Source organism: Podarcis melisellensis (genome assembly GCF_964234715.1).
Source record: "Podarcis melisellensis genome assembly, chromosome: 5".
Classification (NCBI taxonomy): domain Eukaryota; kingdom Metazoa; phylum Chordata; class Lepidosauria; order Squamata; family Lacertidae; genus Podarcis; species Podarcis melisellensis.
The window spans coordinates 40,129,715-40,154,189 of NC_138537.1; the positions used below are offsets into that span (position 1 = coordinate 40,129,715).

The following is a 24,475-nucleotide window of genomic DNA, read 5'->3' on the forward strand; positions in this document are numbered from 1 at the left end:
CAGCGGGGAGCGCCTCCTACAAAGAAACCATAGATCCTCGGGAGCAGAGGGACTTCCGCCCGCCGACGCCTGATCCGTTGGAGGGGGGGGGAAGGGTCATGTGAGACCGTGAAGGCGCGAAAGAGACCAATGGAAATAGAAGCCGCCTCTCTTTCCTCCCTGCCCCCGTCTTCTGAGGGAGGGGGGGGGGGAAAGGTCTGAATAGGTCACGTGACTCAACGTGCCGCCTGCCCCCCCCCCAAATCGGGTTATTTAGACGGAGAAGGAAGCTCGAGGCAGAGGGAGCGCTATCATTCGCTTCAGAAACGCGATGTCTTTCTCCATGGGTTAGAAATGTCGCCTGAGTTCTGTTGTTTATAGCGGGGGTTCCGTGTACTTCTGACGCCCAAACGCCTTGAGTCAGGAGGAGGTTCAGTTGAGGTCAAGGGGAATTGGTCTCCAGCAATTGTGCTTACAACTGCAGCCTGAATAAGGCACTCCAGTGCGGTGCATGTGGTTGTCTGCTGCAGGCAGAAATATCTCCACACACACAAAGATATTTTTAGCAGCTTAAAGGCCAAAGGATTTATCGATTGATTTACTGTATTTGTAAACAAACAGCCAAGGCAGCTCACACTAAGAATTAAAAGAATCATAGAAATGTAGGGTTGGAAGGGATCCCGAGGGTCATCTAGTTCACTCCCTGCAATGCATGAATCTCAACTAGATCATACATGACAGATGGCTAGGTAAAGGACCATTAGGTCCAGTCACTGATGACTCTGGGGTTGCAGCGCTCATCTCACTCTATAGGCCAAGGGAGCGGACGTTTGTCCGGGCCATGTGGCCAGCATGACTAAGCCGCTTCTGGTGAACCAGAGCAGCGCATGGAATCGCCGATTACCTTCCTACCAGAGCAGTACCTATTTATCTATTTGCACTTGACATGCTTTCGAACTGCTAGGTTGGAAGGAGCTGCAGGCCTTACGCACTTGCATTTTGGTAGTAATCATCCTGAACTCTGGGGATACTTAACTTGGTTACCACCCCACACTGCTGATGGAATATGTCTGTTAGAAAGAAATGCAAGTAATTGCAAAACCTGTTATTAAAATCTGGATAATGTGGGCATGGGGGGAGAAAGGAAAGCATGCAAGGGCTGCACAAGTCAAGTGGATTGTCTCTAAATGAATTACCTATGTGGTCCCAAGTAACAGCAGCATGAAGTTTGCAACCCTATGCAACTCACTCTTGTCAATCATGTCTGTTCCTTCCACAGTGAGGTGTGGCAGCCCAGCACTATCCTTGCCCTTGGATAGCCTTCTATGCATGACAATATAGAGAATAGCACGGGCCATCACAACTTTGGATACCTTCTCAGGAGAGTGGGTCACATTGCCCTACCATGTGATGCAGGCCATGGAATCACATCTTCAGTGTCCCCAATGACTATTTGAATAAAGGGCTTCACTGAGTACCCATGGGTATTCAGCTGTGTGCCTGGGGAAGTAAAAGGGTTATCAATGGCCTCTCCTGTCTGGATGTTGCTATGTGTTAATCCATCTCACACATCTACCCAAAAGCCCCCTGTGGTCCTCCAGCAGATGTAGCTGGTTAGAAACTAAGAATCTAGAAGTTAGGAACATTTTCTGGCATTGTGGCATTCCTGAGATGGACACTGGGTATTGCATATCACCATCATGTAGATTGCGTAGACAGAAGCTAACAGTTTCATAGAACACATATCTAATTTTGCACGCTCTACCTCACAGAAGCCTGGCAGTGCAGCCTCATGGGACACAGGGTGGACTGACTACCCATGCCACATTCCATTGGAAATGCCCTATTACTGGGTAATGCAAGCCCAGGAGGACATTCTTGATACCATTAGTATGGAGCAGACCCGATAGGTTGGAAATGGACATGGTGGTGACATGTTAAGAGAAGCAGAGAAAGGAGTTGGCAGCGCCTAAGAGGCTGACCAGCTGGCCCAGCTGCAGATCCCCTCCCCCAAAGTCATCGAACCCTGGAGGTGGCTTTGCTCAGCACTCCTGGAAAGGTGTAAAAAGGTGTGCTTGGCAATGCTCCAGTGCAATGAGCTTGTGAACCATCCCTGGTATAAGTTGCCTTTCTTTATACAGGCATGCTACTCCTCCAAGGTCCATCAACTGTTGCGGCTACTCTCCCACTGACTGCCTAGCCAGGCCCCTTCCCCCAGATTTTGGAGCACCACTGTCCTGATCTCCAGAAACATCCCCTTGCCCCCGCTGCTACTATTTGGATATGGGCTTCAAGGGAAATTGAAGAATTTGAGGAGCTTGTAGTCAAGGGGCAATCTACACTTGAGTGAACCTCCCCCTGGCCTGCCTTATCTTTGCACTAGCAGGCTTGCTCTGACCCACTGGCTTTTGCTAATGGTAGCTCATCTCATTCTGCCTTAGTATGGGTGGGTGCTCTATTGGGTGCCTGGCCAGCAGTGTGCATGGTAGGTGATATTGTACCTGCTCGGAGCTGCATCTAGACTGGGTGCTCCAAGTGGGACTGCTATGGATGTGTGTGCCTTTGCACTCCTCCCACTGCAGTTGTTTTCTTTTGGCTGGTAGTGGCCCCTTCCACTGAATGGAATTTGTACGTGCTGGATTTTGCCATTGTTATATCCTATATGGATATATGGTACTAAGAGAACTGATAGCAGCTTATTACAGAAATAGCAAATGTGGATGAAAATATGTTTAACCTAGATTGCTAAAAGTGTAATTGTTGTCCATATTACCAATCTGTTCTTTTTAAATGTCCTGAACAAAAGCAGCTACTTCCCTATAGTTCTTATCTGGCTTTTCTTTGCTGGGATCTGTAGCACAGAATTAGATGCACCTGTTATTATACAAAATCCTCCAAATCCTTTATTCATGTTTCCAGGATGTCATATAGCACAAATTGTATGTAACACAATGAAGAGCATCACACCAGCTACAGGAAGTACTGTGCTGTATGAGAGTACTTTGAAAACAATATCCCAGAGCACCAACATGGGCACACGCACACACTCCACAACACTACAAATCACTTTGAAATGTATTTTTTAAAAAATAGACAGCTAGAGACTTCAGAACCACTTAAGATTCTAAATGTAGCAGAACCACCAGTGCAAGTGGCACTGGGTTTATGAAGGCTGCTCTAGCCACTGCAAGATCTTAAGGAGCAAAAAACTGAGTTGGCTACGTGGAAGTAGTGTCATCTTCAAACAGTTTCAAGACAGATGGTTCTTGAGGTCTGCTGCAGAATCCATTGTACAAACCTGTGAAGTTATCTCTAAAACTGTAGGATGGAAGGGCGAGGACTGTCTATCACGTTTGCATCAATGGTTCCAATTAATAGGCACTGGCACATCAAGAGGGCTAAACAAAATGTGACTGTGAAGAGTTTAAACAGGGACAAGCCTGAGAAAAATCTTTGTTTCTTTGATAGATCAATAATCATCCCTTAAGGTCATTGGGCTCCAACGTATCCATCCATCGTCCTTCTTACTCAGATGTAGCTCTCTAAAACAAACCCCCAATTAAAAGAGCCTTAACACTGTTCTGTACAACCTTTGTTTCCAGAGTCTTTATACCTCTGGCTCTAGACTTTTTCTTTTCTCTTCAATTTGGATACTTTCTTGACAGTTCCATTCTTATTGAGAAGCTTCAGAACACGCTCTTTGTGATCCAAGACCTTTAGCATGGATTCTCGAGCTTCATTTATTTGATCCATTACGAGCTTACATCTCTGCATATTCCCCTGAAACACAACACAGGACTGATATTAAACAGCTGAATGCCTCACAGGCACACAAGTAATCTTTAAACAACCACATTGAAATGTCAGAGAGTACATGACCTAAAGAATTTTAAAACAAACAGCCGTTTAGGAACAGATGAACAAGTATGTTTCCACTTTCTGCTAATAATAATCTGGGAAATTAGACTCTCTACATCAAATGTATTATGTAAGACATTTGCATTTCAAGACACATAGTAATAATGGTGGACTTTCAAGGCGAAAGCAACCTCATTTGGACGCAATGCTAAACTTAGTGCTGCTTGGATGAAGCTTGTGCGCTCTCCCACTCCCCTTTCCACTTCTTGCATATCGGCAAGGAGGAGAGTCATGTCCAAACCTGGATCAACAGTTATTTTTAATTATGGTTTAGGGAAACAAGCCAATTTCAAACCATGGTTGATTAAGTTGGCTTGTTTCCCTAACCATAATTAATATTAATCATAATTTAGAATTTGAATGGAATAATAAACTGCAGTTAATTAAAAATGGGTATCTTCCTTATGGCTGCCACAAAGAGGATGGAGGTTTCTGTGACTAATGGACTAGTTCTTCTTTTCTCTGTCTCCCCCCACGTGTCTGTGTCCCCTCACTTTTAGAAATTATATATTATGCTCAGGCTATGAATGATACATGGGACCATGGAACCTGTCAATATCTATTTATTCATTTTTAAAAATAACCATATGTGTGGTTGTTTTTAATATTTTGAGTGGCTATACTAAAATACTGTGTGGTTTGTTTAGTCTGCTTCATTTTCTACTTCCCTCTTTTAACAGTTCTTTGTTTCACATTTAAAAAACATGTCCCACCATTTAAATTAAGAAAAAATATCAACTGCAAATCACCAGACTGAAGGAGTGAACAATAAGCCTTTACCTGTATCAGTTCATTTATTCGATGCAAATCATCATCAGTTGCTGCCTTTTTCTTGGGAATGATCCCTTCTTGCAGGGAGGTGAGTCGTTCATACACATCGTGCTCCAGGTTGGTCTATAAAATATTAGAATTTGGCAAGAATACCTAACATTTTCTCACTGTTTCATATAAGCTATAAAAATTCCATCTGCTCATATAACTGCTTTCAAAAGATTCACTACTATTATTCACTGCTGACAGAACAGTGCTCCTCTTCTTAAGGTTACAATGTCATCTTTATTGCAACTGCAGTAGGATGCTCTCTGAAATATGCTTCAAAATGAAGCAGGGCTGTCCCACTTCAGAATGAGGAAATAGGGAAACAGTAACTCCCTATTATATACAAGTAACCGTCATCCAATGCCTGAGAAAGATATCCTTTGAGGTTCTAGTCCTCTTACCATCATCTCTTATACTTAGATCAAAACCTAGTTTCACATGCCATCAGCAGCCCCAGCACTCCTAAATTACATACACAATGTAATGTCACATTTCCATAGTACTCCTCATGGCCTTGGGAGCTTGGTGCTAGAATACAAAGCACCTACATCACCTCAACCTGAAACAGAAGCATCCAGGAATGTGGAACAGTGCTGCCTCCTCCAGTCAGCAGCACAATCCCAGAGGGATTTGCCAGTTTTGAGCATCTGTATAAAATGCATCCGTTCTTATGCCTGAATCAAGCCCTCCATTCATACCTGATATACATATACTCAACTGCAACCTACAACATATCCCTCAATCTTGAAGGGAATCCAATTCCAATAGTCTTGTCAATCTGGTGGTAATTTTTAAAAATAATATAAATGCTATATATATATATATGTATATAGTTTTGTATCACCTTTCAGAAAGCTTCCTGGGCTAAGGCTTTTTCGTGGAGGAATCTCTTCCTCATTTTATATGAAACTACCCCATTTCCCCCACTTACCAGCTGTAATAGCTGTGCTGCGCAAAGGTGGACCTTCCACCCCTGCGCACGGCAGGATACACCTTTCTGATTAGCGATCTCTTGCAGCATAGCCTTCTTCTCTTCTAGAACAAGAGTCAAATATGAGACACAAGCAAATAATGAGTTTTTAAAAGGTGAAATGTACCTTATTCCTTGAGCTACAAAAATACTAAGTTTACTGCAGCAGTCATTTGTGTACCTGGTATGTGAAACCTGACCGCAGATGTTGGTAGAATGCAGGAACAGGGGTCCAGGGTCAGATGTGCAATAATGCAACAGCCAAATTTTGTGATCTGAACAGGGGTGGAGTGGGGCTTGCTTTGAATCTTTGTATTCTAGTGTTGGTAAACTTAGTTTGTCTAATAGCCAGGGACTATATATGTAGAAACCCAAAAGTCAAATTCAATAAATACATAATGCAAAGTAAGCAAGTCTCCTTGCACCCACTTTTCTTGCATAATTCATTTTGCTAGTCAGACACACAGAGAGCAAGCAACTATACGGGGACTATTTCCTGTCAGTTGAGGTTCTCGATTACCTTATGTATAACTAAACCTCAGTAACAATAGGAAAACTGATATGTATTAGCACTGCCTCTGCAGTACAAATATTACAGTGGCTTTAGATGGTGGATATGTTTCTAGGCAATTTGCTGCACATCCTATATCAGAGGTTAAATGTTTGCAAGTAGACACCTGTCTAATATTGTAACACATCTGTTCACCGACCCATGCAAAATGTAATGACAGGAAGACATACCTTTCACTCTGACATCACTATACCGCTGAAAGTGATGGTAGGCAGCTTTCCATGGGTTGCGATAGTGGCGAAGCAGTGTTATGGGTGGCCGAGGACGTACAGGCACATACCTCACACCTTCTTCATCTAAAGCAAGATTGAGAAAAATAACTAAAGCCTCTTTTAAGGTGCTTGCGTTTTGAGCTAGGAAAGAAAATGTGATCCCACGATAGGGCCGGCATACTTTGAATTAGAGATTAATTCAGCTCCAACAGCTCTCCCCCCACCCCAATAATAATATGCCATGAAAAACTGATCTTTGTGGGGGACAGACGGACCCAAAGTTGATCATTTTTAGCTCAAATTCCTTTTCTAGTGGCAATCTTACATTTTGGGTGGATGGGTATTACTTGGAGAAGACGACGACCAACCTATTATTTAATTTATTTATTTCCATTCACCTATATATTCTTTTGGAGGTGACTTGCGCTTCTCTGCTTTTACCAGCAAGCTTTTGGTAGTGGATTTCTCATCATCAGTGCTATTAGTCTCCATCATATCCCCTTCCTCTGTAGAGATTATGTGCTGCTGCTTTCGTGGTTTTTTCCTTGGAGAGGCACCAGGTGGCAAGTCACTTGAGGGCACTGAAAGGTTGTTGGCCAGCAGTGTAAGAGACGGGGAGACAGTATTTGTAGTCAGTGGAGGAACTGCTGAAAGAGAAGACAGGAAGGGACAAGTTTTAAGAGACTGACAGGTAAAACAAAGGCAGCTTTAGAGCCAACACCCTTGTCTTCCGAAGACTGCAATGCTAGAGACGAGATGCTAACTGCCAGTGCAGTGCCTTTGTAAGAGGAGAACATTGTTTTTCTAGAGTCCCTCCTCTCAAGGATCTTAGAGCTTTTATATATACTTTTCCCCTGATTTTCTTTTGAATGGTTTGGCCTTACGTCATGAATAAGAGTGAGCAGAGCTAAGCAAACAAAGTCTTTTGTTTCAGTCCTCCCTGGTCTCTTTTTTTCTGGGATTATGGTTAGTATGACAGCGTTTGGGCTCTTTCAGTTCCCAAGAAGGCTGCAAGGCACCTTTAGTGCAATCGATTGGCAGTTTGTGTTTGACATGCAAACTACTACGGCAAAAGTAACTTTTAGGAAATTCCTTAACAAATTGAATTTAAGAGTGAAAGCCTTGAACAGAGACTTCTCACTATAAGGCTGCACAACTGTTCTCTTAGTGTTTACTACAGAGCAGAATTAAGCACTAATGTTTGATCTCTCCACAAACTTTAATAGCAAGTGTACAGTGGTACCTCTGGTTATGATTGCTTCTGGTTACGAACTCCGCTAACCCAGAAGTAGCTGCTCCTGGTTGCGAACTTTGCCCCAGGATGCCAACGGAAATCACGCAGCAGGAACTCCATTAGTGAAAGCGCGCCTCAGGATAAGAATGGTTTCAGCTTAAGAATGGACCTCCGGAACGAATTAAGTTCATAACCAGCGGTACCACTGTATTCTTTTATTTCTACCTGCCATTTTAACTATGCAACTCTTGTAGCTTTCAGTGACATGCTAGCTATGGCCCTGCTCTTAATAACCTCTGAACCTCTTTACTAAAATCAAACAAAATATAATTAAAAATGAAGCTGCTAACAATCTTTCTAATTATTATCTGCTGTGGAGCTTTTGTACCTACTTTGAGCATCTCATTTGTGATTGCTTAAGCAGAAATCTACCTGAGACTGGCCGCATTATATCCATGGGTTCCACTTCCTCTTTTATTTTTATCTCTGGCACAACGGGGCCCAATACTGTAGAGAGGACGCCACCCATGGCTGGTGGAGGTGGAGGAGCTGCCACAATTGTGGTTGAAGTCGGTGCAGCAGCAGGAACAGTTCCTGGAATGGTTGACAGGGCAGCCGTGGGCTGCGAAGGTGGACTAGCTGCTGTGATGATGGTTGGAATGGCAGCTGGTGGCTGCTGGGAAGTGGGGACTGCAATTGGAGGTTGTTCATTGCTCTGAATGGATACTGCCTCCACAGATACAGTCACTGGAGTGGCCATAGACACATGGATTTCTGGTTTTGGCTTGGCACTAGATGAAACAAACCAAAAGGAAAAAAGGAAAAAGTTAGCAGGTTCACTTATTCAAGATCCTACTACCATGACTGTATAGAAATGCAGAGCCTAATTTTGTTCTGGTTTCCCCCCCCCCCCCAGTTTTCTAGAAACATATCTTGCAATATGGTGACATCACATAAGTAGATGGAAGTCTGGGTTTCCAGAATCTAAGTAGTACAAGCCCACCAGAAATGGTGAAATACAGTCACCAAGTTTAATGCCTTTTCTTCAGAATCTTGACAATACCATGTAAAAACATCAGAAAGCAACAAGCTTAGGGTTCCAGTGCTATATCAAAAAATGAGGTACAAAATGAAAGAGGTTTTAGCATTATGCCTGAATCAGAACCTTTGATTTGCTTCTCCCCAAGAAATCACATTCAGGAAACCAAGAACATTGGCTTCCTGGTCATGTTTTTTTTCAAATGCAGAAAGGAACCAGGTGTGCTGGTTTGGACAGAATTTGACAGTAAGCCAGTCAAATTTACATGCTAAAAACCATCAAGATAAGAAAGTACACTGGACCCCATTTTGGACGACACATTTTTGTCTGATCCACTAAGCCGCCTGCTCTGTGGTATGTTTTCCCACTCAAAGAAGGGGAGAGAAAAACAAGGGATGCTAAAACTGAAGGCAGCATCATATGGCTCATTGGCAAGACTATCTTGCCTAACTATGGCTTTGCATAGGCTTATATCTGAACATGGCCAATATGTGCATATTGTAGTGATCTGAGAAAAAGTAATTCAATACTCTTAAAATAGCTCCCTGTTTTATGTTCCCCAGGTCCTAATCTGCTTGCACAGCTCAGTGATCATCACTGAATATTTCACTGAACTCCCATTTACCCAGAAGTAAGTATGCAACAGGTGTCTCCACGGAGCTTATTATTTTGCAATGGGTAAGAACAGCCAGCATCTCTTTCACCTTTTTGCCAAGTTAGAATTACAGTATTTTACATATCTTTTTATTATGAGATCTTACCCAGCTGGTCTTGGCGATCCAGATGCACTCCTCATTGAGCTTTCCACTCGAGCGCCAGATACCTCAGATGGCTGCGGAGGGATGAGGCTTTTCCTAACCGCCAACCTGCAAAATAGCCATGAATATAGTAGTTTCTGAAAAGCAAAACTATTACAATAGTTGCCAAGGGTGCTTAATTTAAAAGCGGTGTACTATTATTCTCCTTTGCTGTATTTATCCTATATAGGCTCCAGCTGGGGGGCTGATTAGAATTGTTCGCTCCGGCAGATTAATGGAATCCAAAAGATTCCTGAATTCGCAGGGAAGTTTTCCAAACAGAACAGCTGCCTCTCCTGTCAAGACCCTAGTCTTGCTGTGGAAAAGCAAGATGATATAGGCCACTGACACAATTGCACCTAGGGGCCCTCTCCAGTCCTGGTTTCCCAAGAGACTTTGGGCAATGAAACATGTCAGAAGATGGCTAGAGCATAGATTACTTAAGATGTAAAGCGGGTTTGACCAAACACAGGTGACAGAGCTCTTTCCTTGTAGGTGGTTACGAAACTACAGCTGGTGCAGAATGCTGCTGGACAGCCTGGGTCATGTTAACACTAATTTCTAAGGTTCTGCACTGGCTTCTTGTGAGTTACTGGGCCTGATTCAAAGTTCTGCTATTAGCATATAAAGCCCTGAACAACCAGGCACCTAGTTATCTAAAAGAACAGCTCTCCCTATGTTGTCCAACTTGTGCCTTGAAGTCAGCACTGAGGCCCTGATTATGGTCACACACACATAAAATGCTGGGAGGCTGTTGACATGAGACGAGGCATTTTCTGTAGTGCTCCCTGCACCGTTAACTCCAGACTATGAAAATTACTTCCTGAAGAAATACAGTTGCCCCCTGCAGTGGCTAGTTTTAAGAAATTGCCTGGTCCCTGTGTTGAAGTGTTTTTACTCTTCTATTTTACTGATCTGTTACTCTGTTTTTAGTTTTGAATTTTTTAAAAAATACACACCTCTCTGTTTTTGTAAGCTGCTTTGAGCTACATACTGGAGGTAAGGCAGGGTATAAGTCTTCACTAATAAATACATATTCCATGAGTTCTCACATGTTTTATTGGTTCTGTCATAATGCTCAGCATACATAAGATGACTGATGAACAAAATGCTACAAGGCTGTATCCAACAATATTGTACTGTCGGTGCAAGGACTTTCATCCGTGCAATGAGACTTCTCCCTCTCCCACCCCTGCAAACCTGGCCCAAATCTCCTACAGAGGACGAGAACCCACAGAAGACATGGGGCGGGGCTGCGGAGGGAGAGGAAATCCCGTCGCGCAGGCACAAATCCTTGCACCAACACGATGGTTTTATTAGATACGACACTATTTCTTGTACAGTGGCAAGCAGATTGCACATCATCAAAGCAAGTGCAATTTTACTCACCCATCTGTAGTGGGTTTCTTCCGGAGAATGCTTGGGCGAGGGGATGAACCCTGGGCTGGTGTACTAGAACTGGCATTCTGACTATGGGTTTGTACCACTGTAGTTGAAGCTGGAGCAGTGTTGAATGTATTGCTGATTGGATTGGCCATAATAGTGGCTCCATCTGCCAAGACCACTGATGGAAGGAACAAAAAGGTTATAGGGAGGTAGCAGACAAAAGCAAGAGAAATTTAACCAGAAACTCTTTCTCTTAAAATAAGAAGTGGGAATGTTGTTCCATTCTATGCTTGCTCAACAAATGCCAAATTTAAGGAGACAGCCATCCAAATGATACTCAGGAGCAGAAGAACAACTGAACTCAATAGACTTGAGTCCGTCTTTTTACATTGCTCTACTAAGAGTATAACCAAAATTGGATAGCAGGCTGAGTGTTTTAAAACTATCTGCTGCTCAGTTCTACAAACGTTAACTCAAGGTGTTCAATGGGGCTCTCTCAAAAATGTATACACAGGATTAAAACTCTAATTAGCCATAGCTTAAGAAAACCACCCACAAACTTGATCATATATTTTTGGAGATAGGGAACAGCAGATACTGGTAAACAAAATAAAATGCTTAAGTGACTCTAGCAGTGTGTTTGATTCAGAAACAGAAATGGCAGTTGTCCACATTAGTGACAGCCCAGACCTATGCATTTTTAATCATAAACCCCACCAAGCTCAACAGAACTTCTAAGCAGGTGTTCATAGTAGTATTGCAGCCATAATTACACGATTAATTAAAAAGCAAACCCCAAGAGGAATAGTTATGGACAATTTTGCTCGCAACACAAGCATTCTTGGCTAGTTACCTGATGTCTTGGTTTCAGTTTGTGGCTGTTGAGCACCCATTGGTGCAGTCTGAAGACCCTGTGTGCCAATTGGGGCAGCTGGATGTAGCCCTTGGGTTCCAATTGGCGCAGACTGTATTCCTTGTGCACTGATGGGTGCTGGTTGTATACCCTGTGCACCAATTGGTGCAGACTGGATGCCCTGAATATGACGGGCGTGAGATGCATCCACTGTCATCAGCTGCATGGGATTAAGATGAACTGTGGAGGCCACTCCTACTCCAGTCTGAGCTGCTATGGCAGAATTTGGCGCCTGAGCTGAAACTGGAAATACCAAACAATAGACTTAATTACTTCCACACAAAACAGCCAATTTATTATCTTGTGTTGCCAAGCAGCATTGTTAGATTTTGTATTTAAATACTTGTAGTTTATGCACACATCTGTGGTCCTGCTGAAGATGCCAACAGATTAAATAAGATTCATAAGACAGCCCTTCCAGCATTACGTTTATACAGCAGCAACAGTGGCTTCATAATGCTAAAGCTGAATTATAATAATCCTCATGAGGACTGTTGAGGTTATATATGCAAAGAAAAAGATGTATTCCAATACTCCAAGGAAAACATATGGCACTTTCACAGCTAGGGTCTAGCTATAACAAGTTTTCTGATTAGCTGAGGTAATTTAGAAGTGGTTATTACTGGATATTCCAATAGTTTGGCTGAGAACACAAAGCAGAGACTCGCCAGTTAAACTTTCACCTCAATTGTCAAGCTATTAGAAGTTATTTCACACTGTCAGTCCTGGTTTGGAGAGCTTGCACAAACCACAATTTGCCAATTTAGATTTAACAGCAAACCCCCATTTCCAAAAACAACAGGACATCCAAGAGAAGGGTGGAAGAGGACTGTCAGGAGGATTTTTGTTATTGTTTGTAGCAGTAGCCATTGTAATACAAATCACAAGAAACAAACAAGTCAATTTGAGAGTAATTACAAAATACCAATTTTTCAGAACAGCAAATCACCAAAACTTAAAAACTGCAGAATTCCCCAAATCATTTAGATTAAAAATTCCCCTTGGTAGTCACTATGTTTGGGGTCAAAAAAACAGACCATATGCGGTAGCCACCAAAGTAGTTCTGTTGGCACAAAGAGCTCTAGCTGTGCAATGGAATTTCCTCTCCTTCTCGGCCCCCAGTGCACCCCCCAGTATTTTCTGGGGATTCTCCCAATTCTCGTGAGCAGATTTGTGGAGGGCATGGGGAAGAGGAGAGGGAGAGAAAAACCCATTGCGAAGCCGGAAGTCTTTAGCAAAATGATCTGCTTCATCATTATCTTGACTTGAGCAAGCTTTGCAGAGAGGGTTTTTTAATTATTTAAATATTAAATTTGCCAGATAACTTTGCTTGTTTCCCAAAGTACTTTGGAACCCCACTTTAGCTGCTCTAAAACTCTTCTGTAAATCAAACTTGGAGATTCCTTACCAGGATATTGGCGTATAGTGGATACAGAGCTGGTAATTGGTGTGTAAGTGTGGGCAGCCAAAGGGTAAGGAGGTGGATATGTTGGTAAGAAGTACTGGAATTGAACAGGTACTGACTGTCTAGAGGAATGAAGATAAATTAAATGTTAGACACAACAGTATAATTGTAGCCTTCAAATGAACTGTAGCAGTGATTGTTAATTAACCTTTGTTGCAATGCAATTGACTGTTCTGGTTTGCTAGCTTCTTTGTGCGTCATCACATTTACCTACTTGGAAGGACACCCAAAAAGCTTCCAAATTCAAACCCTCTTTCTATACCCTGACAATGTTGAACAGTATAATTCAATAAAGAGTAAACAGAAGAAGTGAAGTGAAAGAGTTTCTACATTTGCACATACTTCATGTCACTATGTAGTCTGTTTGTAGAACATGTATACACCTGACACTATTTCCACTTCCTAACAATGCAGCTCCTTTCCCTTCATCTACAGCTGCCCTGAAATGCAGGAGTCAAATTTGACAAGCAGCATTATTTGCTCCTCAGGAACCTGACAATTCTCTGAATCCACACCCTTTTAAACAAACTGTAGAATTTGAAGAGCACTGTCCATAACTCACAGAACTGGAAGCATAAATTGTGGCTTGGTTACCTAGATGTCTTTTCAGCCCGATTGGTTCAAATCAATCCAAAATCACAAGCGCTTCTTTCATCAGAAATATGTAAAGTCTTAGCTGGCGCAATCCTATGCACATCTATTCAGAAACGAATCTTACCAAGTTCAACTGGGCTTACTCTCAGATATGTGTGCGCATAGGATTAGCTTTGGATACTGAAGTTAACTGAGAGATCAAAACACATTTCATTATATTTTTGCAGATGTCCTCACGTATAACATACATGCAATATAACCAAGATGATAAAGTACCTATCCTATGTGAGTAAATTCGTTCAGTTACCTGTTATCATTTCTAGCTTCCATGGCAACTGGGTTTGGAGATGCCCGGTGCCCAGATATAGGAATGAGATTACTCCTCTCTGCAGTGTAATCAGACTGGATGCGAGGGGAAGTGTGCGTAATTTGCTGTGGGACTACTTTAGCTGTGCAGTGAAAAAAGACATCCCAGTTATTCACAAAGTAAACTGTAGTAGATTCATACTAGGAAACAGATACTGATTGTTCCTTTGCTGGAGCAAGATGCACTCCCAACCTCCATTCAACTGGTGGGTAGTAGGAGTATGGCTTGCTCAAGGAGGGGAATCTGCTTCTCCTGCCCAGCACTACTGTTTGAAGCCACCCAGTGCGGCTACTTTTCACCTTTAACAAGACGGGCGGAAAGGAGCAGCACAGGGAGGGTTGCAAAGCACAGGGCTGACAACACCCGTTGTGCTGTAGTTCTCAAGCTTGGAAACCCCACACAAGGGGGTTCAGCAGGTAGGTGGAACCAGACACCTGTCAAAGTTGCCCTGTGGGAAGCAAAGAAGTTTCCTCACCCCTGATGTACCTAGTCCATTCTGCCCCAGCAGAAAATAAAATGATAGATCAAAGGACAATGACGCTCAGAACTAATGCTCTCTTACCGACAGGGATGTTTGAGGTGGTCACAGCCGTTGCATGGGAGGAGTGCGAGGGCATAGTCACTGTGACAATTGTACTTGTAGGTGCTTGAGTGTGGGATACAGAACCTGAAAGGAAGAAAAGGACACACACAATTAAACATTCTTCAGAATCTGTGCCTTTGACAGAAAATGTATATCACTTCTAAGCTGGGAAATTTCTGTTGCTCCTTGTAGAACAGCTAGACCCCTAGCCTGCTCCTGCAGTAACTGGGGTGGTGTTTTTCATGTGTGTCTAGCCTCCAAAATCACATGTTAAAATCATACACTAATTTTATTGTGCCACTCAATAATTATCAGAGATAAAGGGCTTTTTTAAAGCAGGATACGTCAACCCTATTAATGGTTTTTGTATTTGTGCATAAGAAATGCTGAGCTGTAGATACTCACCAGCTGTAGTTGCCGAAGGAATGGTATTGGTTGCTAAAATAGGGGCCACAGTTGCTGCTGCCACTGGAGCACCAGTACTAAATATTGTTTTCTGCAGGGGAAAAAAGTTGTCTGTCAAGAAACTATGATTGGCATATTTTGGCATCTTGGAACAGAGATGGCACTTCCCCTGATCGGATGCTTTACAGAGGAGCTGGAGTAGATGGGCTTCCATTGTTGGTCTAAGTGACCAGCTCATGAGAGTCCACAAGCTACCTAGACTATCAGCCACAGCATAGCAGGATGCCATGAACCAAGAGGGCTTTTTAAGCCTCTTACAGCTACACCAGAGGACTGAGCAAAAGAAAGATGCTAGGTATATCAAACACCAAGTAGAAAAGCAGCAGCCTAGAAGAGGAAAGGAAGGCTAGACTTGCTTGGCAGATTAAAGAAAGCAAGGAGGCAGACTGTGTTCCCGAAAGGAAAGAAGCTCCAGACTTAGGAATGGAGGATTGTGGGTTGGAAGTTTCCCACCCCCTGTCCAGGCCAACAATATGTTTCATGCTATGTCATGAAACCTCATTCAACTACCTTATAAAACCATATGGTAAAAGTCAGACAACAACATGGAAGAAACTGCGCTGATCTCACTTATAATATTTACCTGAGCCATGGTGTGAAGCTGCTGTTTCTGTGTACCTATGGCTGGATGGGACGGCAGGGTAATTCTGGTTGCTGTATCCCGTGGCTGTGCAGGGCGCTGAATACTGATAGGTGCAGAAGGTGGGTGCTGCTGAATTGACAGTGTTGGCCGGCTGGAAAAGACAATCTAAGGTTCTTTTTCTGAAAGCACTTAACAGTCCGTCGACTCATTTTATGAAGAGACACCACAATGGAGCTTAGAATTCTTCATTGTGCATTACATGAATTAATGCACCAACAGCATTTCTTCTGGACAGTTCAATCAATGCTGTTTCACATTATATGGCCACCATGTGAAAGGGTGCTTAGCTGCATAGCAAGATGGTGCACACAGAATGGCTCCTTTCATGGAGCAGCTGCCTAGGGAGGCAGTATGAAGCAACTCCCATTAGATGGCCATATTGTGTAAAGTGGCCCTCAGTTAAATCACCAAATGTACCTTTTTTTATTTAAAAAAGCAATCCCAAGACACATTTACTAGGGAGTAAGCTCCACTGAGCACAGAGTGACTTACTTCCAAATAAACATATCTATGGTTGTACTATTAATGGGTATACTGGTTACCTGAGGGTAGCTTCTGTGGCATGTGTTGTCGTTGTTGTAATAACAGGTGATTGGGCCCTCGTGGCCGACACTGTTGCTACTACAGCAGGAGGGATGGTACTTGAAGTTGTCACAGGAGGCCGGGACTGTGGTAGGTAAGGAAAAAGTATTACATTAGGGCTTTCAACCAATAATTTTAAAAAAATCATTCACTGCCTAAAACGTAAAGAAAATACACATAGCAAAACTTTGTAAAAATGGACCTCTGAGTCTCCTAAGGGTCAGATACCATATTTTTCACTCATAAGGCACACCTAGTTTTTAGAGGGGGAGATCAAGAAAAAATTATTATGCATCCCGCCCACTGTCTTGGCTTTCTCTTTAGCTGCGCGCAACGTCTCCGGCCGGGAGAGGCTGCGCTTGACTATGGCAATTCCCCCACCTCCCGCAAAAGCCCACAGGAGCCGCGCACCCTTTAAGGAGCGCACGGCTTCTGCGGGCTTTTCTATGAGGAGGGAGAAGGGACTGACTAGCCGCATCAGTCCCTTCTCGCTCCTGGGGGAAAGCCCCCAAGAGCCGCGCGGAGCTTGTGTTTGGCTCTTGGGGGCTTTTCCTGCCTGCCTCCCCCTGCATTCGCTCCATAAGACGCACACACATTTCCCCTTACTTTTTAGGAGGGAAAAAGTGCGTCTTATGGAGCGAAAAATATGGTAATTTGATTGCCAGACACATTTTTCTCCCTTAGCAATATGTAGATCATTTTTGTAAACATATTATAAAGAAAAACTGTTGGCAACCTTACAAACTAGGAACTATTTTACATATAAAGAGAGCTTGGCATGGTAGGCTCCACAACTGTGCTTGCACCACACTCAGCTGCCCTGCTTATCCCCCTTAGTAACTGGCAGCAAAGTGCAGCACTGGGAAGTCAGGAAAGCAATGCAGCCCCACCTGCGCCAGCCACTACTGCACACAAATGGAGCTAAAAGCCAACCAACCATTAACAGGAGGGCTTCAAACAAAATGGAAAGCTCTTAACTGGGGGAGTTAATCTGAAGTTCACTCTTTGGATAATATTATTAGTTTGCTCCCTTTACAGGTTCTTTAAATCTTGGCCTGCGATGCTGAAGAATTTGAGTCACAAGAACCAGTTGTCAGATTTCACAGTTCATTTAACTATGTAAGTGGTTTCCCACTTAAGAAAAGCCCAAAAGAATCAGAAAGCAACAACAACAATCATACTGCACAATTGTCACCTGCCTGGATAGGTTGGTGAATGATGTGCTGAACTGCTGGTTGAGCTGTCGCTGCATTTGGCAACTGTGAAGCTGGCCTCAGGACAGTTGTCACTTTAGAACTGGACATCACAGCAGCAGCAGCCGCACCTGAGGAAAATCCCACGTAAAACTGAGACAATCCCTAAGACAGTCCACTTTTCAAAAAGTGTAAGAGCAGCCACGACTCTTTATGCATGACACAAAGAATTAAGAGTGCTATTAGTAGTGCTGGCTAAACAAAGCAATTTGCATAAAAGAAAGAAAAAGTGGTAACATCAACCAGGGTTGTATAGCTGCAATATCCCTCAGCTGCATTCTCTCATGCTCCCTTCAGATGCATCAAGTTTATCCAGCTGGCTTGAACTGCAGATTATTTTACAGGAATATTGAATTGAGCCTAATCTAATCTGGTTCATCTGAACTGCAGATGACACCAGTATTAATGTTAACTGCAGTTAGAGATGGTGGATTTGCCCAGAATGTAGACAGCATGTGATCCACAGCATATTGTAAACAAGGGGCAGCCAACATGGTGTCCTCCAAATGTTGCTGGACTATAACTCTCATCAACCCTGCCCACTGGTTGAACTGTTGGCCTTGCTGGCTATGGATGATGAGATTTGTAGTCAACAATGTCTGAAGGGCACCCCTGTTCTAAAACATATGAGGGTGTGTGTGTTGTTGTTTTTTTAAAAAATGATCAACACACCATATTCTACTGTAACCCTAATTATATCCTACACTTTCCCAAGACCAAGAAGCTAAAAATAGTTACTTTAGATTGCAGCCATTATCTTTATAGCTACTCTACCAAGGTATTGACGCATGCATTAACCACAGTATAAACATTGTCCAGAATAAGTTTATTACATAATCAATCATCCCAAGAAAGTATTATGTTAAGTACCTCGAGGTAAGTGAGACGCTCCAATGTGTAATGGTGGTCCAGGAGCACTACTTCGGATTATTGACATCTGAACATTGGTTGTCATGATATGGTGCACATTGCTGGGATGTCCCTGCAGACAGTAACAGATTGTGTGTGGGGAAATCGTCTAGATGTAATTTACAAGAAAGGCTTCATATACAACCACACACTACAGTTAAGCCGTTTGAAAGTACAGGTTAGATATGAATTATTATGGTAGGAGATACAAACCAAGACTGTGGCTACTGTGGTTCACAGTGCTTCATTTGCTTTCCATGACTTTAAACAAACAAAAAAGTTACTTTAGAAGAAGAAAATGATTACCTGTTGTCCACTGATTGTTGCTACAGGAATAGCAGAGGCCTGTGGGATGCTGCTCTCCATTGTTACAGTAACTTGCCCTGGGACTTTGGTGGGGCAGGAGAGAGGAGAGGGTGGAGCTGGTGCAATAGGGCGGCTAGGGATGGTAGGCTTCAGGGGAGGCTGCAAAGAACATAAAGATACAACTACTGGTTCTTAGAAATCTGTGGCAACAGAACAAATAAAAACAACACAAGTATGCACCAGTTAGTTTACCCTGAGGGGAATAGAAAACCTGTAACAAATTTACTGGTAGCCAGAGTCTAATTAAATTATTTTGAATTTCTCTATACACATTATTCCTCAGAAGAGAATCATATGAAAAGATGAATCATTGTGCAATAATATTGCTTTCTTAAGATCAAGCCACTAGTACAAAAAGCTTTAATCTTGGAGACAGCTACTGGGAGTTAGTACACAAATAATTATACAGACAGACATACCCCATCAACCAATTCCCTTGAAACGTTTTGTAATTCTGTTCTCTCCCGCTTAACAAAAATTAGGTCTAGGGTTTGAAATTATGCAACTCCCTACTGGTTGTGCTGGAACAGAGACAGTCAACTCTCGAAACCTGTGGGGCCAAACTGTTTAGGATTAAGATTACCAATGATTATCATTTCACCGCCAGCCTCAGTGTACGGGGAAGATGATGCAAGGGACAAGATGCCTCTTTCCAATTAACTACTGAGAACCTCTTCCTCCTCCTCCTCTGACAGTTCTTATTCATGCATGGCAAAGAGAAGCCTTCAGCAACTGGTACCCTCCAGATGTTTTGTATCACAACTTCCATTAGCCCCAGCCAGCACAGCTGACAATTACAATGCTCTTGCAAGGGCATGACCAGTGTGCCCAGCACTTTTTAGGAAGAATTTAGTGGCATGTTTAAGAGATGGGCAGTAGGATATTTTGACTGAGTTTTTCATAGTTTCACAGAGTTGAAAAGGACTTGAAAACACCACGTAGACCTCCTGCTAATGCAGAAAATCTGCTGCTATAGCATAACTGTTAGCTTACCAGCCTCTGCTTTAAAACATCTAACAAGGAGGGCCCACCATCTTCTGAGGCACAGTTTGTACCAATGGGGAGCATTTCCTTGTAATTTCAACCTATTGGTTCAAGTCCTACCCCTCTGGCATAACAGAAAACATATTTGCTCCATCACTGTGAACTATGTACTAGTCCAATCCCTTGTCAGACTGCCTTCAATGGTAAAGGTTTCAGTAGATTTTCTTTAGAAAGCACCAGATAACAGTATTCAACCTTCTCTGTCCCAGGGAATCAAAGGCAGTTGCAATATATAAACAAGTACATGCTAAAATGAAGAGAAAGTTGCACTTAAACTTAAATCTAGCCTGAGCTAACTTTGCCATTGCATTAAATTTGTGCTATTAAATACCCCTATTCCATACTTGAAAAGCAATGCTCTCATTACCTTCATAAGACCTTCAGAAAAAGAAAGTGGCACTGCTGGAGCTAAATGTGCTGGAGGAGCTGCTACTGTAACTGGCACACCAGATTGTACCGTATGGTGCTGAGTCAACATTTGCACCTGCGGATATGGCCGGACTACCACTGTTTCCTGCTTCTCTTCACGGGACTGCAGAGAGCCACCAGGGACCACATGATCTCTGGGAGCAACTTCCATTTCTCGGCTGGGTTCATCACTCACTAAATAGAAAAATGTGTGAAATTTTAGAAAGAAAACAGGACTAGAAACAGGCAAGGCACAGGAATGCTGTCTTTGATTGCTATGGAACTTACTTCCAAAAAAAGTATACTGAAGCCTTAGTAGAAATCCTGTAGTTGCCTTACCTGTAGTTGTTGGGTTTATCAATCCAGTAGATCCACTGGTAGAGATCGGAGCTGGAGCTGGTCCTAGACTTGCAGGAGGGGGTCCTGAACGGGGAAACTGCTGAGAACTCATTTCCACCTATGGAACACACAGAATTACAAATAATTCATACATTCACATTACTGAAGCCCTTGTTACTGAGGAATCCCAGCAAATTCAGTTAGGTTACGTATGTTTGCACAGAGTAGCCACTGACAAATGATATGCAAGCTCTCCATCTGGTTAAAATACAAAATACAAACAGTTCAGCCAAGTTCAGTAACTTAATATACAAATGTTGGTGCGTTAATATACTGAAATATAAAAATAGTAACACAGGTTCAAGTGACAACCACCACATGCAAATAATAAAGTACCAATACATAGGCCTGGCACAAATCCAGTGTTTACAGTGCCAACTTATGCTTACTGAGAAATAAGTCCCACTGTCTTCAATGAATCTCACTCCCAGAAATGTTTACAGAGGATATTAACCTTCCAATATTTTGACATTAGGACCTCTCTACTAACTATCTGAAAAAAACACCAGGGCTATAATTATGAAATTAAGACTCAATATTAGCATTAGTAGTATGCAAACATCTGTGTAAGACACCTATATCAAAGTATTTTAATCGTGTACTGAACATCAATTAAACATACCATCAACTACACAAAACAAATACAGTTTAAAGATTATAGACCAGGGCAGAAATGCTTTAAATAAATGAAATGATAGATGTAATTATCTTGTACTTTGTAAATGGCTATAATTCTCTATACTCTTTCCTCGTGCAGTTCCAAAGGAGGTGAGGCTGGTATTAAATACTAAATCTATATTGAAAGATTGCACATGTACACATGACAGTAAATGTAATGATGAGCAACACAGCTGTCACACACAGGTACCCAAATGCAATCAGAAAGACTCAGCTAATTCTGTGCAACAGCTGAGCAAGCTACATAGAAACACTGAAAGTGACTATAACTGTAAAACCAGACCATTGATCTAATTATATCAGCATTGTTTACTTTACTGTCTAGTTTCCAAGATCTCAGGCAGAGGGCTTCCAAACAACTCAAAAGTTCTACACAAACTACTATATACTTCTGTTGACAGCAGCCATGCAAAAACCAGAGGAAGTGTACAACTACGCAGAACAATGCAACTACACTGAACAGCTAAGCATCTGTTGTGCACACTTACCAGAGAGAAAGCCCCACTTAACAGAGAACTTATTCCCATATAAGCAAATCTTGGGCTGCATAATGGAGTGTTAGGCGTTGGATCCTGACATCAGTACAGTAATCACATAAACCAGTTCTGAACTCCAGCTCCCATCAGTGACAGCTGGAATAGCCAATTAGCAGGAGTGATGGGAGATAAAGTCAAACCGCACCTGGATGGTAGCAAGCTAGGGAAGACTAAATCAGTCTTCACACCCTTCACGATCATAACTTCTACATCACCATCAACTCCAAAATCTCTTTATGACACCGCAATACAAACGTAAATTCAACTTTCATGTGTTTGTCTCCCTCTTTTAACATCAATTGCAGGCAACACCTACAGTATCTCAATTACCTGCTTGGCAGCAGAACGCAGCTAGCATGAAGTCATCAGGGATAATGACTGCACGTGCACAGTGCGAGATCTAGGGGAATCCAGGAGCAGCTCCTTATTCGGGGATGCTCTCTTTTCCCCTTGTTCTGGGAAACAAGCCTAATACCTCGCCCCACCCCGCACCCCCGACCCTAAACTGCGCTGGTCGTGGAAGGGCCACTACGATCAATACGATTATAACAGCGCCGCTTGCAACAGCTGGGCCGGCTCACCCGCCCGCAAACCCGCCGCAAACTTTTGGCTTCCGAGACAGGCGCGATCGGGGCGAGTATAGTGCGGAATCTTGACGGGAGAAGCCGACACTCAGCAGCGGAGACGCCGCAGCGCGCAGCACAAGACGGCAAAGGGAGCAGCGCCCGTCGCCGGTCAGGGGCGGCTCCCGAGGCCCCTCCCCTTTCGCTCGCTTCGGGCGGAGCTCTCCTCTCGGCATAAGCTCCGCCCACTAGAGCATGCCCGAGGCCCGCCCCCCTCTGCGGGCAGCCAATGGGAACCCCTCACTTCCCCATGGCGAGCCAGCCCAGCGTAGAAGGCAGCACAACCTGCCAACCAATGGGAAAGCCCGCACAGGCTACGCCTGACTACCAATGGGAAAACAGGTAATGGCTAATCAGGAGTAGCCAGGGCCCGCCTCCCTTCCCTCCCTGATCACTATGTGAAACAGACGCGCAGGGCCAGGGACCCGGATGTTCAGCGAGAATAAAAAGGCTGCGGCGGCCGCCGCGAACGCCCCAAGCAGCCGCCGTGAGTGAGGAGGAGTCGGGCGCCCAGCTCGAGTAACTCTCGGCGGGGCTTGGCCAGAGGGAGCGGCGCCTCTCCCTGGCGCCCCGCTCCCAGAACGAGCCCTCCCCTCGCCCGCCGAGTTACCTGCAGCCGAGGGGGCGGCGGAGCCTCTCGGAGTAGCCTCCAGAGCCGCTTCTTTCGCCGACGCTGAGGGGGCTCAGTCGGGAGTGTTGCTTCCGCTGCCGCAGCAAAGCATCCCCTCCCCCCTTTCGATTGATTGGGTCTCGCCTAGTCCTGCCCACAGCGGTGATAATTTCTCCTCGCTAGGCGCGTCGATTGGCTGAGGCGGCGCTTGCGCAGAGGCTCCTGGGGGCTGTAGTTCGAGAACTGAGCGTCGCCCATAGATAACGCCGCGAGAGGTTGGGGGAAGCGAGAGGGCCCCGATTGGCCGCCTGAAAGGAGGCGGGACGAGCGTTTAGCTGCCTCCGCCCACCAAGATTAGGATTGGTCGGCTTTCTTCGGAGCGCTTTAGTAAATGGCTTCTAGATGGAGAACGGGACGGTCCGCTGCTTGGTGAGATGGCGGGAAACCGACCTGGGAGCTGTCAGTTCCTTTTCCAGCTCCCACTTCCGAACCCAAGCTAAGAAAACAAAAAGCGGAGCTGCCCCGAAGCCGCATTGCTCCCGCTCTGCCTAACATTTAACGGTACCTGCCTGACCCTTAATAAAAGGTTTATTATTGCCCCGTTGCTGTGATCTCTTGTTATTCTCTGCATTTTAGCAGCATCTCATTCACTGGTTATGAACGGAGCTAATATTAATAATATTGTAATGCATGTAATATAATGGACAGGCGTGTACTGTTGGACTATTGTCAACACTGGGCTGTCATATACAATGGAAGGGCCTTCATGGTCCCTAGTGCAGCCTGTGGCACTCTTATACCCACTGGAGTATATTGCAATGCCAGTACAGTGTCAGAGAAAGCCAGGGTGGGCGGGAAGGTTCGGATCCCTTCTCAATGGTGAAGCTCCATAAACTAATTTCCATATTCTACCTCACAAAGTTGCTGTAGGAATAAATGGGGGGGGGGTTGTACACCACTTTGCGCTCCTTGGAGGAATGTAATAAATACTGAACCAACTTCAGCCCAGTAAATGGTTCCTTAGGGCAGGGAAGTTCTGCGCCAGAAGCGGTTTTGTCATGCTGGCGTCATGACCTGGAAAGCTGTCGACAAATGCCGGCTCCCTCGGCCTA

The 24,475-nt window shown here is 43.8% G+C and overlaps 1 protein-coding gene across 1 annotated transcript; it reads right to left on the reverse strand.

The window, feature by feature from the left end:
- Positions 1-2,856: 2,856 nt before the first annotated feature.
- On the reverse strand, positions 2,857-23,928 carry SAP130 (Sin3A associated protein 130). Its single transcript, XM_081911524.1, has 21 exons — positions 23,364-23,928; positions 20,857-20,974; positions 20,477-20,712; positions 19,006-19,164; positions 18,661-18,772; positions 17,737-17,861; positions 16,498-16,622; positions 15,896-16,046; positions 15,253-15,343; positions 14,827-14,931; positions 14,205-14,346; positions 13,247-13,365; positions 11,779-12,081; positions 10,929-11,103; positions 9,504-9,608; positions 8,136-8,494; positions 6,868-7,116; positions 6,428-6,553; positions 5,648-5,751; positions 4,678-4,791; positions 2,857-3,759 (listed from the first exon to the last, which is right to left on the reverse strand). The coding sequence occupies exons 2-21, from the start codon at positions 20,966-20,968 to the stop codon at positions 3,601-3,603; spliced, it is 3,171 nt and encodes a 1,056-aa protein (XP_081767650.1). The 5' UTR covers positions 20,969-20,974; positions 23,364-23,928; the 3' UTR covers positions 2,857-3,600.
- Positions 23,929-24,475: the final 547 nt, after the last annotated feature.

Excerpts from the sequence above, each read along its gene's own strand:
- SAP130 (XM_081911524.1), bottom strand. The coding sequence starts at position 20,968 with ATGAGTTCTCAGCAGTTTCCCCGTTCAGGACCCCCTCCTGCAAGTCTA. Across the intron at positions 12,082-13,246 it reads CACTATACGCCAATATCCTG|TTTCAGCTCAGGCGCCAAAT; the intron begins GTAAGGAATCTC and ends TGGTATTTCCAG. Across the intron at positions 3,760-4,677 it reads GAATAAATGAACTGATACAG|GGGAATATGCAGAGATGTAA; the intron begins GTAAAGGCTTAT and ends GTTGTGTTTCAG.